This window comes from Acomys russatus, chromosome 10 (genome assembly GCF_903995435.1).
Source record: "Acomys russatus chromosome 10, mAcoRus1.1, whole genome shotgun sequence".
NCBI lineage: Eukaryota > Metazoa > Chordata > Mammalia > Rodentia > Muridae > Acomys > Acomys russatus.
Window position 1 is genome coordinate 47230476 of NC_067146.1, and position 17855 is coordinate 47248330.

The 17855-nt window shown below is 41.6% G+C and overlaps 1 protein-coding gene across 1 annotated transcript in view; it reads right to left on the reverse strand.

Annotated features, from left to right (window-relative positions):
* Positions 1-17855, reverse strand: part of Gnai1 (G protein subunit alpha i1) — an 86583-nt gene that overhangs the window by 28753 nt on the left and 39975 nt on the right. The window contains exons 2-3 of the mRNA XM_051152084.1: positions 4350-4392; positions 4120-4261 (exon numbers count right to left, since the gene is read on the reverse strand). Coding sequence (XP_051008041.1) covers positions 4120-4261; positions 4350-4392 — 185 coding nt within the window. The remainder of the gene's footprint in view (positions 1-4119; positions 4262-4349; positions 4393-17855) is intronic.

Genomic DNA, 17855 nt, shown 5'->3' on the forward strand with positions numbered 1-17855 from the left:
ATTACTGAGCCCCAGGTCCAGTGTTAATTCCTTGCTCCAAAAAAACAAGGTGGAGAGCAACTGAAGAAGAAAAAAGAGGATGTTGACTTCTGCCTTCCAACCACACACACATGCATAGGAACATATATACTCACACGCACAGATGCAAACATGCACAAACACCAAGTTCAAAGTCATCTTCGCTATGGAATGAGTCTGATGCCATTCTGGGATACATGAGACCTTGGCTCAACAAGAACAATAGTAATTATAGTAATTGGAAATATTGTGTTTATATCAATACCAAGACAAAAACGTTAGAATTAGGCAGGCACAGTGGTGCATGCCTGATTACTCAGCACTCCAGGAGGCAGAGAAATGCAGATCGTTAAAGGCCAGCCTAGTCTACAAAGGGAGTCCAGCACAGGCAAGCCTACACAGAGAAATCCTGTCTCAAAAAACAAAAACAAAAACAAACAAATAAACAAACAAAAAACCAAGAAGAAGAAAAAGAGGAAGAAAAGAAAGAAAGAAAGAAAACAAAGCCCAAAAATGTCAGAATTAATTGCAAAAAAAAAAAAGTTTGGTAAGAAAAAAAATTATAATACACAAAGATTGGGTATCTCTAATATTCAAAGAAAACCACTACAAAAACCATGTAACAAAAATGAGAACACGCAGAAGAATCGACAATGGAACAAGAAACAAAATATTATATACCATTCTCATCTTCAATAAATGTCAGAGAAAAACTAAAAGATGAAACAGATAATCTTCCTCACTTACAAGATATTCAAAATCAGAGCTCTGGTAATGTCTAAGTCAGTAAGTCAGTGTGACCCTCAGAGAAAAAATAGTGATGCAGATTATCCACTCTGCTTTCACTTCTACAGCAGATCTGTGGTCCTCCGCAGAATTAAACATCTACTCATCCTTCACCTTATAATACAGAGCTTGCTACTTGTGAAAAAGAAGTTTTCAAAGTGCCTTTGAATATGGTACTCCTTGGTTGTAGAGTGGCTTTTCATTTCTGTCTAGAAACCTCCTACTCAGGTTACAATGCTCAGCGCAATGTGCCTTCCTCATGTGCAGGCTCTGATTAATTCATCTTTATAACCCCAAGAGGAATGGCAAGGGGCTTGTAGTGGCTTAAGTTGTATGTAGAAACAAGGTACCCTGAAATACAGGACAGACAGAATGGGAGCGGATCACGGGAGAATACTCCCTCTGTGTGAAGCAGTCGCTGGGGAAGGCGGAGGTCATCAGAGATCACAACAGACTGAAAGCAGGAAGGGGCAGCCACTGGGGGCACAGGCACATACACATTCCAGAGGCTCAGATGAGAGCGTAAACATAAGCTAGGACACTTGCGGTCAGAGCATCTCCTAAGCTAAGCAGAAGGATCGTACAGAGAAGGTTTAAAAAGAAAGGCATGAGCCTTTCCCGGGACGGTGCTTAGAGGCACTCAGAATGGTCCAGCGTTTGACATACCATCCTAGGCTCTCTGACAATAGAGCCTTTAACACAAGTAGGCTTTCTGAACTCCTGGCAACAGGATTGTTCCCCTGTATACCAAGAAGGTTGGGAAAGCACCTAAATTCGCATGTGGTGTGTGCCCAGGCCGACTGCAAGGGGTTCCTGCTGTGAGGCCTAAAGTCCTTGTGAGATTGTCTAAGATGGATGAGCATGTCAGCAGGGCCTACAGTGGTTCCATGTGTGCCAAGAGTATCTGTGACAGGATCAAGCGGGCTTTCCTTATTGAGGAGCAGAAAATCGTCGTGAAAGTGTTGAAGGCATAAGTACCGTGTCAGAGAGCAAAATAAATATGCAGCCCTTTTTTTTTTTTTTTTTTTTTTTTTTTTAAGTAATAAAAGTCAAGGCTTGGGGAAAAAAGAAAAGAAAGGCATGAAAACCAAATGGCTTCTCATTGAACTGCCTGCACTGAACATAGGCTCTAAAGTGTTTCGTTTCGCGGCCAGTGTGGGATCTGCTACCCAGAGCTGTGAATGTAGGGTGGTAGTGTTTAGTTTGGTTGAGTTTTCTGAGAGGAGCTTTAATTTTATAATCCACACTGACCTGGGACTTACTACATAGCTTAGTGAGTTCTACATGACAGTCCTCCTGCCTCAGTTCTCCCAAGAACTGGAATTACAGGCATGAGCCACTACAGCCGTCTTACATAAAGGAATCTGCTAAGTTTTCAGTTGCTGTAATTAGAATTGGTATCGAGTCCCGTTTCTGTTTACTTCCTCTCCTGAATCTCAGTGTGCATGCCATCTGCACCGTTCTTTTAAACAGAGATCTTTTTTTTTTTTTTTTAGGTCGGTGCCACTGATATTTCCAAGAGCATTTCAAGATAATTTTTAATAATTCACAACATTCCTCTAAACTTTCTTTCTAAAGAAGGTTTGATTACATCTAGAGTGTTTTGTCGAATCTACTCTTTTCACGCCGTAATTTATGCGTTTATTATTTTCTTCATCTGACAAGTGCCCTGAAAGCATTAAATGAATAAATGATAAGTACATTATTTTAATGATCTTGACACAATCCCCTAACTGTACCTTTCGCCTTTAGATTTCTTTATCTTACATGTATACTATTTTTTACACTTCCAGCTGCACACCTTTATCTCCCTTCACTTTACATTAAGGCCCTGCTCAAAATTGATTTATTATTTTCTATTTGATATTTGACTTTCACATTCGCTTTTGATTTCACATATGAGTGAAGCCATACCATATTTTTTCCTTACTTCATAATATTGTTGAGGCTCATTCATGGTGCAAAAGGGCAGGATTTCCTTTCAGTGACGTATGAACAAGGTAACAAGTAGAGGCCTTTCAATAAACAGGTTAAGCATCCAACTGAGAGAAAGGAGAAGGAAGCGCCTTGTGGAAAGGACCAGGCAGGCTGCTTTCAACCAAACTCAAAGCAAGCTGAGGGTCAAAGGAGGGAGCCCAGCACAGAGCCATGCTAGCACTAAGCCCACTGCACTCCCAGCTGGCTGCAGTGCTATACCTTACACGGCCCTGCCTCCCAGCTTCTTTACCAGGCACCAGCTTGTCTGCTGGGGTCCTATTTAGCTCTGAAACTCTGATTCATGTCTTTAAATAGCCGGTATTTTCCTGTCCCAAAGACAAGCAAACTCATACCGTTTTCCTTACTCAGGGTTCAGTTGTTGTTTCAGTCTGGGCCCAAGAACAAATAATTAGATCATGTCAGTCCTGAAATGTTTTTGCTTTGCTTTCTTGCTCTGTGGCCTTGCTGACTGATGTAGGACTCACTGTGTAGTTCAGGTTGGCCTCATTGTGGCAATCCTCCTACCTAAGCCAGCCAAGAGTTAAACTGAAAGAGCTAAACCTGAGAGCCAAAATGAACCTTTTGTCTTTTTAAGCTAATTATCTCTGGCATTTTGTTATGGTAACAACAAATGAGAACACGGGCACAGAGGTATCTATGAGTTATGGTTTGGGTATAAAATGGCTAAATGTTTGGTCCCTGATGGACTACTCAGATGACTGGATGCAGGGGAAAGGGGGAACATAACATCTTCAGTGAATTGAACTGCTGACAAATTTAAAGGTGAATACACTATTAGAACAGGGACCTGGCCTGGAGGGACTGGGTCACTGGGTGTTTGTCTTTGAAGAGAGTATCTTGTCCTAGATACCTTCCTGTCTCTCTCTACCTCCTGCCCATCATAAGGCGATCCCACTGTTCCTTCCCACACTCCCCACCATGGTGTTTTAGCCTCAAGACCACAGCAATGGAGTCTGCCAAGCATGGACTTGAAACCTTTGATGCTGTGAGCCAAAATCAAGTTGTCCTCCTTTGGGTGGGTTTACCCAGGTGTTCTGTAGAGTTGACGAAAATTTCTCAGACTCTAATGTCCATGTAACATAGTAAACACTGAGTGATTTCTGAGCAGTCTGGACAAGTCAGGGAAAGCAGCAGCAAGGCGGAGAGCACACTTCTGTGTATTTCTTATTTCGCTGATTTCTGCGGCTCAAGACTCATCTTTGTCCTTTTGACTTCTTGTATAATGCACTCCTGACAGCTGTCCGGCCTCAGGGATACAGCCACAGCATTATCCTCCATGACTCCTCCGACCCGCCACCAACAAGCTCAATGACTTACCGCCCGAGCGGAGTCTCCGAAGTCTATTTTCAACCTTCCCATGGCCCTAATGATGGCGATGATGGACTGGATGGTGTTACTGTAGACCACTGCCTTGTACTGTTTACATTCCTCTTCTGAGTACCCAGCTTCGTGGATAATTCTAAGGAGATGAAAGGGAAATAAGAACATGTTCCTACAGAAGCCAGCCAGAGCCACAGAAGAGTATCGAATGCCCACTGCCTACTCACTTCATCTGCTTCACGATTGTGCTTTTTCCAGATTCACCAGCACCTAGAAAATAAAATGAGGATTTTCTAATTCAGTGTTTTTCATGTACAAGCGAATCTTGTATTATATTCAAACAAGATACAAAGCAACAAGTATGCAGGATGAACAAATACAAAGACCCAAGGTACGACGTGCAGACCACAGGAAGTAGGAAGTGGTCTCAGAACCATCTCCTTCCCGTCTTCCCTACCTCCTCCTTCCCATTCATTCTTGTGGTGCTGGGGATCAACTCTGGGACTCACATAGTCAAGGCAAGCAAATGCCCTATCTCTGAGCAATACCCAGCCCTCTATCAGGATTGTGCTAAGTGAGTAGATTATTTTTAGCCATTTTTTTTAACCTCAGGAGGGAAAATGGGTAATAACATGTAATGATCAATGTTAATTTTTACATGATAGCAACCATAGTGGCTTCAGGGCAGCTACTGAAACTCTGTCTCACAAAACAAAAAACATGGAAATAAAAACAGACCACCCTCCTACTGCAATTGAAGTACCATAAATTCTTTCATTCCTGATATTGTTCCACATTAGTAGATATTTTAACTCTTGGGTAAATATCTAAATATTAACTTTTGGTTCCTCTGCAATAGAAGGACATTTGAGGGACAAGAGTGAAATGGTCCAGAGCACTTGCTGAACTTACAGAGGAGCCATGTTTTGTTCCCAGCACCCACAAGGGAACGCTTACAACCACCTGTAATTCCACTCCCGGGGGATTTGGTGCCCTCTTCTAACGTCTGCAGGTAAGAGGCATGTATGTGGTACATATTGATATATGTGCAAGCAAAAGGCTCATACATCTAAAATAAAACAAACATTAACAAAAGAAGAATCCAGGGAGCAGAAGAGACAGCCCGGCAATTAGGAGCACCACTGTGTTTGATTGTCATCATGCACATGGCAGATCACAAGCATCTTACTCAGCGCTGGGGGACTGGCTCCCTTCTGATAGCTGTAGGTACCAGGCATGCACACAGTAGTTACACATACACACAGGCAAAACATACATACACACAAGATGAATGACTCTAGAATGAGGAGGAAGAGGGGAGGAAGAAGAGGAAGGAGACAAGTGAGAAGGGGGATGGAGGAGGAGGAAGAAGAGAGATTGGAGGAGGAGGGGAAGGAGAAGGAAGGGGCATTCATGTCCATGGTAGCCACAACCTGCAGGGTCTGTGGAGAGGCCTCATCAGTTAAGAGCACTATTGCTCTTCCAGAAGACTCTGTTTCCTAGCACACACATAGTAGCTTACAACCACCCATAGCTCCAGTTCCAGGGGTTTGACCTCTGTCGGTATCAGGCACACACATGGTGCATTTATACACATGCAGGCAAAACACTCATGCACTTAAAACAAAATTTTAAGATCCAGGAAGGTAATATAAAGGAATTACATGAAGAAAATTTAAATAGCAAATGTTAACAGCAAGTCCTCTGAACTGCATGCCAATCAGCGTTGTGAAACACTAGCACATAGCCAATGGGGCTTGCTGATGCTGTGGCTGCAACTGTGTGGTGGGCGGTGCTTTTTCACATCTTCCTTTCAAAGAAGCCACAGAGTTAGAAGCCATTCTCCAAACTACCCCCTGCCTGCTACCTACAAAAAGTTTCCTCGTGAGGTGAAGTCTAGCCCTATGCCATACGACTACATAAATACTACTAAGGAAACGGGGACCCCTTTAACTCTCATTCCACTTAGCAATAGCTGCTCTTGATTTACTTGATTTCTGGGTGTTGAGAACATCTGAGCACAAAACAAGGGAATGCCAGACGACTTTGTGCCCTCTTTAGCATGACCACATATTCAGAAGGACTTTATTCCTGTTTGAGAAACACCCTTGGGCATGTATTTTGTAAGCTTTATTCTGCTGTTTTCCTAGAGGTGTTCTCAGGGTGCTTTGTGCTCGGGATGACTTAAGGACATAGAGTCACAAGCTAATCACATCACAGTACTACAAACACCATGGCTCTTGCCGCTCTGCCCAAAAATGTTCTACTTCCTCACGCCACCCAAGATCTTCTATCAATCAACAAACCTGCTAGCCTCTCTGCATTCACACTTGATGCTTGCAGCCTTCCCTGTGTTTGACTCTACTGGATTTCTCAGCAGTTGTCCTCACATACTCTCAGCCAATCAGAAGGCAAAAAAGCACCATAGATGCTTCAGCAATGCCTTTCTTTCCCTCCTGAGTCGACAGACAGCCAGAGGACATAGAAATAGACCTCTCTCTCTCTCTCTCTCTCTCTCTCTCTCTCTCACACACACACACACACACACACACACACAGAGAGAGAGAGAGAGAGAGAGAGAGACAGAGACAGAGAGACAGAGAGACAGAGACAGAGAGAGACAGAGAGAGACAGAGAGAGAGAGAGGCTGCATCTGAAAACAAGTTGGTTAAACGGACTATTTAAAACATCTCAGGAGAAAACTGCCTAAGGTTTCTTAGTTGTTTGATATTCAAACAAGTTTCACAAGATACCCTCACATTAAATTGAAAATCAGGCACTGAACGAACAATTGGGGTATTCTTTCCTTGCTGACAGACAGGCTTTGAATCTTTCATGGCATCTGCCCATAAAAAACAATTCAAAGATAAACAAGCCATCATTTATTATCCCCAGCAGTGGCTTGGCTCTGGGAAAGGCACAATTGCAGGCATTATTGCCCACACAGTTCTCTAACGCAAGGGCAGGTCCCCCTAAAAGCACAGGGTAGGCAGTCCCAGGGAGAGCAGTCTGCTAAAGGCCTCAGCATTTCTAGAATACCACAAGTACAGAGAGCAGTGGCCATGCTGTGGTGGAACATGAACAAGCCAGAGTCTAGGATCTGGACACAGAGAGCTCTGCTGAGTGGCTTTCCTGGTCGGTGCTGTTGGAGAGACAATTCAAAACTTCAAGTGATAGAAACTGGTGAGGATTGAGATCCCGACAAAGAAAAAGTCAGGAGGACTGAAGGAGACTATTCTTAGTTGACTATGCATACATAGAAGAGCTCTCGAGCCTGAGTGGAGAAATGTTTTTAAAGTTAAGATTATCCTTAAATTCGAATTCACGTTTTGATCTCTTAAAATAATGGTAACATGGGGTACCTGGCTTATTTTGTGAGGAGCACTCAGCCCACAGCTCCTGGTTCCACAGAGGTCATGACATCTACCTAGGGTTGTACTTTAGAGGTGGCCACCTTACAAACTGGGATCTCCTTTTTCCACTAGTGATGATGTCTCCACACAACAGATATGGAGAGGCACAAACCTTGAAAACAATCTTTCCAAACTCAGCAATTTATGTAATTACATTTTGTTTGTTTGTTTGTTTTTTGTTTTTTTGGGGGGAGAGCTTTGTTTTTGTTTTGTTTTGTTTTGTTTGTTTGTTTGTTTGTTTCTAGACAGGGTTCCTCTGTGTAGCATTGACTGTCCTGGAACTCACTCCATAGACTAGGATGACCTTGAACTCAGAGACCCATCTGCCTCCCAAGTGCTGGGATTAAAGGCTTGTTCCATCACTGCCCAGATTTGTAGTTTTCAACTCTCAGTTCCACGCAGAAGAGTCTTTGCATGAAAATTATAGATCCCTCCTGTTGTTACTTTGAACATTGCAAATGCTGCTACTCTGATTCCGTATAGCAAGAAGGAAATTGTCTCTGCAAAGTTCAGTCAGAACAGTCAGGTTTGAGAGGCCAGCAGGAAGCAACATTTAAAAAAATCAAACAACAAAAACCTGCAAAGAGACAGGAGGAAAAGGCTGCTTTCACAGAAGTACTCCACCAGGCGGCTTGTATGTTTCACTTAAATCTAGAGTGAGATAAGAAAAAAACAATTGCCCAGACTCCCCCCAAATGCAGCTTCAAGGAGAACATAAGATGTTCACACAGACTGTGGCACTCAGAAGTTTCAAGTGTGGAAGCAACTTGATTGTAAGGCTCAGAAACTCAAGGTGACTCTGTGGTCACAGAGAAGCAAGGCTTGAGAGGAGAGAGAGGAGGGGCCACTGCTCCCAGAGGGCTGAGGATATGGACAGATACACATGGGTCACAGTGGGTCTGTGAAGCTAACTATGGGTGCCACCATGAGGGAGGCTTCCTCCCCAGGGCCTCCTTTCAGGAGGAAATGACTGGCAGAACGCTGCACTTCTGAGAGCCAACGCTGAGCCCAGCAGGTGTGTGAAGTGGAGCTTAGCAGAAATGATGGAAAGGACAGATGCTGAAAGAGCAACTGTGACAACAAAGAAGCCCTAGGACCCAGAGGGAAGGCCTTGTAGTACAGGTCTCACCAGCATGGCAGCCCATCAGTAGGAGGCCGCAAAGTGTACTGAGGAAAGCTAGGGTGAGGAAGGGACAGTGAATAAGAAAGCATAAAAATAGGAAGTCCCACGTCAAATAACTACTTGTTCCCAATTCCTTGAACGAAATGATGGGCTTTATCACTAGAAAAAATGACTACTTCATACGTGTTTGCCCCTGACCTTCTTAAAGGGCAAAATGAGAACGTTAAAATTTTCATCTTGGCAAAATCTAAGATCAAAACAGAAAGCACTCATGTCTTCAGAAAACAAGTTGTTTTGTGGTGTTTGTAAACTAAACTTTTAGGTTAAAATGGAATGCGACTCAACTAGACAGCCTTGTGGAAGATGTTTCAGCGAGCTGCGATGATGAAGTGACGGAGATAAAGACCTTTTTTTCTTTTAAGATAAAAGTAAACAAAGTGGGATGCAATGGAAGAGATAAAAGAAGCATCTTAAAAGCAAGGGGAAAAGATTCCCTCCTCCCTCTCCCAGAGAGAATTTATTTTAGAAAAACTATAATTAGAAGGACTTTTCTCTGTGTGAAATATGTTTCTCTCTCTCTCTCTCTCTCTCTCTCTCTCTCTCTCTCTCTCTCTCTCTCTCTCTCTCTCTCTCTCTCTCTCTCTCTCTCTCTCTCTCGTATGAAATTCAAGTATCAGAAGAGAGAGTGTTCCCAATCTCACAGTTTCAATGGGAAAGCAGCTGCCTAGCTTCCTCCTGTCCTAAGGACAGATACTGTTTCCTCCTCCAGATACCAGCTTGTGAGCTAACACAGAGGGTCACTGCTATTCACAGTTGGGAGGAACTACATGTGAGCAGAGGGCTGTGTAGTCCTCCCTGAGGACTCAGGTTGTGCTCAGTGCAAACATGCATCCTCTGCTAGGCTACACAGGTGAGTACATGCTTTATCTTCACAGCCTCTCAGCAGCCTCTCCATAATCTGAATATTAACTTTTGCTATAATGGTTGTTCAGCTATGAAAATACTTTCTCGACTATGAAAAAAGGGTTTCTGGGATGCGTGGTTTTTATTATTAACCATAATTCCTCAACAGTAGCAATAATCTATAATCTTTTCTACTTTGCTTTAAGAGCTCCAGTATTTAATCCAATGTATTTAAATTATATTTACAATGCACCTGATAGTCTAGAATGAAAGAACAATTTGATAATGACCATAAACACAAAAACTTAAAACCTCAAAGGAATCCAGTTTCTTCATTAATATATAATTACTCACCAAGGCATTCACATCTAAGAAAAGTAGGACAGTATCACCACCATGAAGAACGGCTATAAAGGAAGCAAAATCAACATGCCTAGGAGGTATGTGCATGCTTCCTGCAGTGTCAGTCACACTCAAGATATTCCATGAATCTCACTGTAAACAGGTAAGTGGATAAAGAAAACATGATGATGATGATGATGATGATGATGATGATGTGTGTGTGTGTGTGTGTGTGTGTGTGTGTGTGTGTGTGTGTGTGTGTGTTTATATGCCTGTGTAAGTGTTTAAAATCTGCTGGGAGCAGATCTTAAATATCCTCACTACAAGAAAATAATGGTAAGTAGACAATAACGCCTATGACAATTAGACCATTTTAACACATATAGACAAATATACACTAAACATGGCATTAGACACTATAAGCATCTGTCTTCACATCTCTCTAAAACATACATGTATTTTGTATGTAAAAAAAGAAGAAAAAAAAAAAAAAGACCCTAACTGACACATTCATCTTGGAGCTTCAGCCTCCAGAGGTGTAAGTAAATAGTGTGTGGTTCTAAAGCAGTTAATGTGTTTGCTAGGGCACCACAGCAAGATGGGATAAAATTAGGAAGAAGAGTGTGCAGCACTTGCTGCTCATTCCTGGAATCTCTGCAAACACACCACACAGTTCAGCAGCTGAACAGGCAGGTCAGATGACATCATGAGTCTTGTGACCCTCCATGTGACGGTGAAGAAGAATGGAGGACGAGATGCCACAGGCATTTTCCTGTAATTGTCCACTGTGGCTTTTAATCCAGCACTCCTTTTTCGTACAGCAATAAAAATAGCTTATTCTATTCCATTCTGAGTCACTTTTCATAGCTGCACAAGAATCAGACAATATCAAAGGACTCTATCTGAGTTTGTGTTATATTTTTTAAGCAAGCGTCAAATACTGTGCAGTGTATTTCGTTGCGTGACCAATCACATAACCACTTACCACCAAATATGGACTCACGCCTTTTGAGCCATACCACCAGTGTATATTACTAGGAGTGAAATTCCTTATATCTGTAGGTCTTACGCCAAACATCAAATAAACATAATGCATGCAGCTTAGACAAATAAATCTCTGAACACAGGACTACCTCTCTCCCCAGAATAGGTGCAAATCAGGTTCCTCCCATTTTCTTGACCTTAAAGCTAGCTTGAAATATCAGGGTACTAAAGAATGACACAAACTTTGATCCACTAAAACCATTTTTGCATGATCAAATGACGGCAGGAACCAGAATAAAAAGAGGGAGCCAAAAGTAGTCCCAAGATATTGTGAAAATGACACAATTCACTTATCTGCACCACTTATGCTTTGGGGGTAGATGCTAAGACAGCTCCCCGACAGCCCAGACTGGCCTCACACTTCCTATATAGTCAAGCTAACCTTGAACTCCTGATCTTCCTGCCTTTGCTTTCCGTAGACGAATAAAACAGTTGTGTGCCTCCACTTCTGGCTCTACTTATGATTTTCTATATATTCAGAGTTAATTCATCACCTAGCTTGAGGAACTACCAAGAGTTTAAATCAGTAGTGACTTCAGCAAAGAACGAAACCTATCACTCTATTGTACCAGCAAGGATAAGTCTAACTTGGTATCTAAACCTGTTTTTAAAACCTGCTGATTCTATAAAGTGAGTATACCCCCCATTATGAAGTGAGATAGGTGCCATGGTTTTACCCTTTGACAAATTGTTTAATTAAAGACATCTTGATTCTCATACTTACTTCTGCATTGAATATATTGCATTGGTTGAAGAGCAAAAAGAAAACTCATTTTCAAAAATCTGTGCAGCTAAAAAGGGGGAGGATATTTTAACAGCATTTTCAAATGACTCAGTTGTCTTTGATTCTGTATCAAAATTTTATAATGGATAATTTCTCTTTTTATTTATCTATTGCTAGTTTCTGGCACAAATGCAATATAATTAGATCATATTTACCCTGACCACTTCTCATAGTTTGTTAGAAAACAGAATCTGAAGCCATCTCTATGAGCCCCTAATATTTCTGTACATTAAATTCCTTTTGTTTATTTTGTAATCTTCAAGATGGATGTTTTTATGCATGTCTGTTTTAGAAACTGGATGACTGATTTACACAGAATTAGATGCTACAGACTAACTATTCTTTGTCACCCTTGCAAGTACAAATAGGTTCCAACAAATGGCATGGTGAGTCCATTTAACAGCTCAATTGTACCTGCTCTGCTTTTCTCCGGAAAATCATCATGCCTGGGGACAAGGCAGAGACACTTCTGGTGTGCTTTTGAGTTAGTTATTTAGAGTATTAAGGAAGAGGACATGGCAACACACACTTGTAATTTCAGCACACTAAGGGCAGAGGCAGGATGGTAATGAGTTCAAAGATAGGCTGGGCTACAGATGCTGAACAAAACAATATCAAGCACCAATATTCATCACTCTACACAAAACTCAAGGCCAAGTGGATCAAAGACCTCAACAAAAATGCCAGATATAATAAGTCTATTGGAAGAGAGAGTGGGGAAAAGCCTTGAACTCATTGGAACAGGAAAACAGCTTCCTGAACAGAACACCAAAAGCTAAGACTCTCAGATCAACAAATAATAAATGGGACCTCATGAACCTGAAAAGCTTCTGTAAGGCAAAGGACACTGTCAATAGAACAAAACAACAGTTTACAGATTGGGAAAAGATCTTCACCAACCTTACATCCAACAAAGGGCTAATACCCAAACTATACAAAGAACTCAAGAAGTTAAACACCACCAAACCAAATAACCCAATTAAAAAATGGAGTACAGAACTAAACAGAGAATTCTCAACAAAGGAATATCGAATAGTTGAACAGCACTTAAAGAAATGCTCAACATCCTTAGCTATTAGGGAAATGCAAATCAAAAGGACTTTGAGATTACGTCTTACACCTACCAGAATGGCTAAGATAAAAAACTCAAGTGACAGCACATGCTGGCAAGGATGTGGAGAAAGGGGAACATTCCTCCATTGCTGATGGAAGTGAAAACTTGTACAACCACTTTGGAAATCAATCTGGCATTTTCTCAGAAAATCGGGAAAGTGCTACTTCAAGATCCAGCTATACCACTCATGGCCATATACCTAAAAGATTCTCCATCATACAACCAGGACATTTTCTCAACTATGTTTATAGCAGCTTTATTCATAATAGCCAGAATCTGGCAACAACCAAAGAATGGATAAAGAAATTGTGGTACCAGTTGAGTGGAGAGTGGGGTATGACCTTCACACGTACTCTAGTGACTCATATTTGACCACGTCCCCTGGATGGGGCGACCTGGTGGCGCTCAGAGGAAAGATAGCAGGCTACCAAGAAAAGACTTGATACCCTATGAGCATATAAAGGGAGAGAAAGTCCCCCTCAGTCACAGTCATAGTGAAGGGGAGTAAGGGTAAAATAGGAGGGAGGGAGGAATGGGAGGATACAAAGGATGGGATAATCATAGAGATGTAATATGAATAAATTAATAAAATAAATAAATAAATAAATAAAAATAAAGTTAATGTATTTTTTAATAAAAGAAATTGTGGTACATTTACACAATGGAATACTACTCAGCTATTAAAAACAAGGAAAACATGAAAATTTCAGGCAAATGGATGGAACTAGAAAAAAAATTATGCTAAGTGAGGTAACTCTGACCCAGAAAGACACACATGGTATATACTCAGCTATAGGCAGATACCAGATATATAATGCAGGTAAACCATACTACAATTCACAGACCTAAAGAAGCTAAGTAACAAGGAGGACCTTAGGGAGGATGCATAATTCTCATTCAGAAGGGCAAATAAAACAGACACTGGAAGCAGTTGATGAGAGGGAACAGGACAGGAGCCTACCATAGAGGTCCTCTTAAGACTCCACCCAACAGGAATTTGAAGCAGATGCTGAGATTCACAGCCAAACTTTGGGCAGATCACAGGGAATCTTATGGAAGAGTTAGGGGATCTAAGAACCCAAAGGGGATAAGAGCTCCACAAAGAAACCAACAGAGCCAACAAATCTGGGCCCAGTGGGACCTGCAGAGACTGATGCACCAATTGAGCACCATGCATGGGTAGGACCCAGACCTGCTGCTCTGATGTAGTCAATAGGCAGCTCAGTCTCCATGTGGATCCCCTAATGCGGTGCATAGGTCCTGTTTCTGACACGCAGTCTGTTGCCTGTTCCTTGATCACTTCTCCCTGGCAGGGTGGCCTTGCCAGGCCAGAGAGGAAGAGGATGAGGATGCAGACAGTTCTGTTGAGACTTGGTAAGCTTAAGTCAGATGGTAGGGGAAGAGGGCTCTCCCTTTCTGAGGACTAGGGGAGAGGTGAGGGAGAAGAGGGAGAGAGGGTGGGACCCAGAGGAGAGGAGGGAGGGGGGCTACAACTGGGATGGAAAGTGAATAAATTAAAAACAAATTAACAAAAAAAAAAAAAAAAAAAAAGGAAGAGACCTCATGCTTTTCACCACTATGCTATCCCATTGCATACTGCTCTATTTAGCACACTGCAGAAACAACAGACTAGCCAGAGGGAGAGAAAGAAACACATCATGAGATATAAGAAAGCACAGGAGATGTGTGAATTGTGGGAGGAGGAAAATTCTGTGGGAGAAAAATGAAGAGTGTGTCTGGCTATCCCCTGAAAGAGGCTCTGTCTCCATTCTATTGAGATAGTAGCCGCACAGAGTCAATCAGTATCCCAGATACAGAATGCTTCCTTTGCACGTTCAAGGCTCTGAATTTGGTTCTAGCAAAGAAAAATATAAAGTTGGGAACATGTCTGTGGGCTGGCCGCTGTGTCCCTTGTGTGCTCCCCTGTTGCTACAGGGAAGCCACATCACATTTGTCACCAAAGCTTGTCACACACATAAAAAGCAAACGTGGCCAGGGGTTTTCTAATTCCTGCCCCAATATATGAGAAGACCTCGTCATATAGATCTTTTCTACAGTGTGGATTAAGGCAATGCCTAGGAGATGAGGGAGCAGTAATATTGCAGAACTTAAGACAGGAATTTGTTTTAAAACTAGCCAAAACCTATGTATGTTAAAAGAATAAGTAAAACAACTATGTAATAAGGAAATACTCATAATGAATGATGATCATAACAGATATCTTACAAAGTGGTAAAAGAGAAATTAATAAAAACTGCCGGCATTAACAAACTGCACAGCTGATAGAGTCCTGGGGTGGGGTGGGGGTTGAGGAGGTATAGAGATGGATTAATGGTTAAAAGCACTTGCTGTATTTTAAGAGCACCCAGTTCAGTTCCATGCACCCAAAGGATGACTCACATCTGTCTGTAACTCCAGTTCCAGGGGATCAGATGTCATCTTCTGGCCAAGGCACTAGGCACATTATGTGATACACATACACTCATATACACAGGAAAAAAATCTTAGAAAAAGAAGTGTGGGAAAGATTAAGCTTTGTCACAGGTGGAAGCAATCTTGGCGGGCTTTACCCTTGGGGCACCCCATGAATACTTTGTGACCCTTGGGGCACCCCATGAATACCTTGTGATGGACTGAGTGGAGCCATCCTGGGCCTGGAATTCAGGAAGCAGACCTGGGAACCCCAACTGGGCTATTGTTTTTCTAATTGACCCTCAACGGGAGAAGGAGACCGCCCTTCCCATGTGACTCAGGCAGGTGGGGAGGAGAGAACAACAAGTTCAGCCCGGGCTTGAGCATGTGGGGAGCAGCGAACTGGCTAGACCAGCACGCGGGCCAGAGAGACACCTAAGGACACCTAAGGATACCGGAAGGTTCACTCTTTTGTCCCTTTAACCTTTTTTCCTTCTTGTGTAAGCTAGTTGGGTTGTATAATAAAGTTTAATTGTTAAGAAACAGAGCCAACAAAGAAGAAGAAGAGAAGGGGAAGAAAAAGGAGGGGGAGGCGATCACCTACTCCCAAAAATATTTAATGACTCCAAATGATATATGTATTCAATATTGAATAAATATATACTAATTTATATGATAAAAATATAGCTATAGCATTACTTTCAAAGGATAAACAGCAAAGTGACAAAGACTCACTGAGGAAAAATCATAAATATAAAAATTTTAAACTACATAGATATATGTGTAATGCAATAAGAAACTTATAAAAGAATAAGACACTTATAAGGGAATATAGTGTAATGGTACTTATATCTGAGTAATGTGATTTTATTCATCAAACATGTCTGCAGTTTCACACTTTTTACATTATACATAAAACTGAATCAAAATTATGCAATTTATATAGAAAAATTCAGTCTAATTTCTCCCATGATTAAAGTTGAATAAAATCATCTCCTTTAAACTCATTTGCATCTACCCAGCTTCCCATCTCATCACCCAAGCACACAAATCTCACATACAAGTTGTAGAAAATGTCTTTTATTCTCAAAATTTTATGACCACCCTTGTCTTGATTTTCCCAGGCTGAACCCTTACCAAGCTGGATGCAAAGAAAATAAATGATATGTTCAGCACCAGAGACTCTGGGGTACAGTTTTTCCATTCAAGGCAATGCTCACTTTCAGAAACTATAACTAAGTTGACAGACACTGAGCTGGTACACGGTGCAACAAGGCAGTAGTAAGGACATCTATATCAAGACTACACAGTGAAACTGAGGCTTAGGCAAGAATTCCAAGACCATACTTAGAGGGAGCTAAGACAGACAGGCTCTGAACAAGTTTGCGCCATAGCACACAGACCTTAAGCACCCACCAGAGCAAAGGAGACTATGAATATCACATACAAGGGGCAGGTTATCCTTGCTAAAAATAGAACTCAGGTCAGCTGCTACAGCTTTTCCCCTTCAAACCCACTTTCTATCCCCCACCCAAGTGACAGGGCAACACATAATGAAATTTCTTAGAGTACCATCACACTAATTGACTGTTCAAATGACTGGGCTTAACCAAGGCTCTGGTAATCAATTTTAATTTTTAAACATCTTGTAGTTTTTTCCCCCTCTACTAATCAGCAGGCACTGACCTGATTATAAACTGAATTCAGATGATATTTCCTTCTGCATGAAAGTAATCGTGTGAATTAACTCTTACAATCTTCACTATCAACAAATAAGTAATAGATTTTTAAAGCATTTTCAGAAAGAGACCTGGACATTATGCTTTTCCCTCTGCCTTCCTCATAATGTAGCACCCATTTTAAATGTAAGCTGACTCCACCTTTATTTTAGCTTTGCAATGAGTGGAAGGAATCAAGTAGGGAAAATGAAACAAATGCCCTTTCCTATAAAAGCATAAACCCCAAAGTTCCTATGACTTGCAGCCACATCTCTACAGCTACAACCTACTGTTCCAACCGCCCTTGCTATAAACTAAGACTCAAAAACTATATTCACTAGGAATGTGGGGATGTATCACAAAATAGGCACAAGGGTGAGCTGAGTGTGGGGCGGGGCCGTAACCAAAGTGTTTGCAGCATGCATTATCCTATTATCTCTCTTTGTTTCCCTGCCTCACTGCTTGTTAAATTAAATATTATGCAGCTCAATATATAAAGAATAAAAAAAGTTAAAGCAGTGTCTGGTATGGGTTCCATGATGTGGAGTGGGCCTTCCGTCAAATCAGTTATTAGTTGGCTACTCCCACAAGCTCTGTGCCACAACTGCACAAGCATATCTTGCACACAGGACACCACAGTCATCCCTAGGGCTCCTGGTTGGGTTGGTGTTTACATTCCTCTTATGGTAGCATGAAGAGTGCCTTCCTGTACTAAAGATACTAGAATACAGGGGTGAGGGCTCTATGTCTGTTCTGCTGTTGTTGTTGCTGCTGCTGCTGTTGCTTTTCTCTTTTAGTTTGTTGTGATTTTCTTTCTGTAATTTAAGTTGAGTGCCTTTGAAAAATGAGCCATAAGGTGAGTAACTTAAAAAAAAAAAAA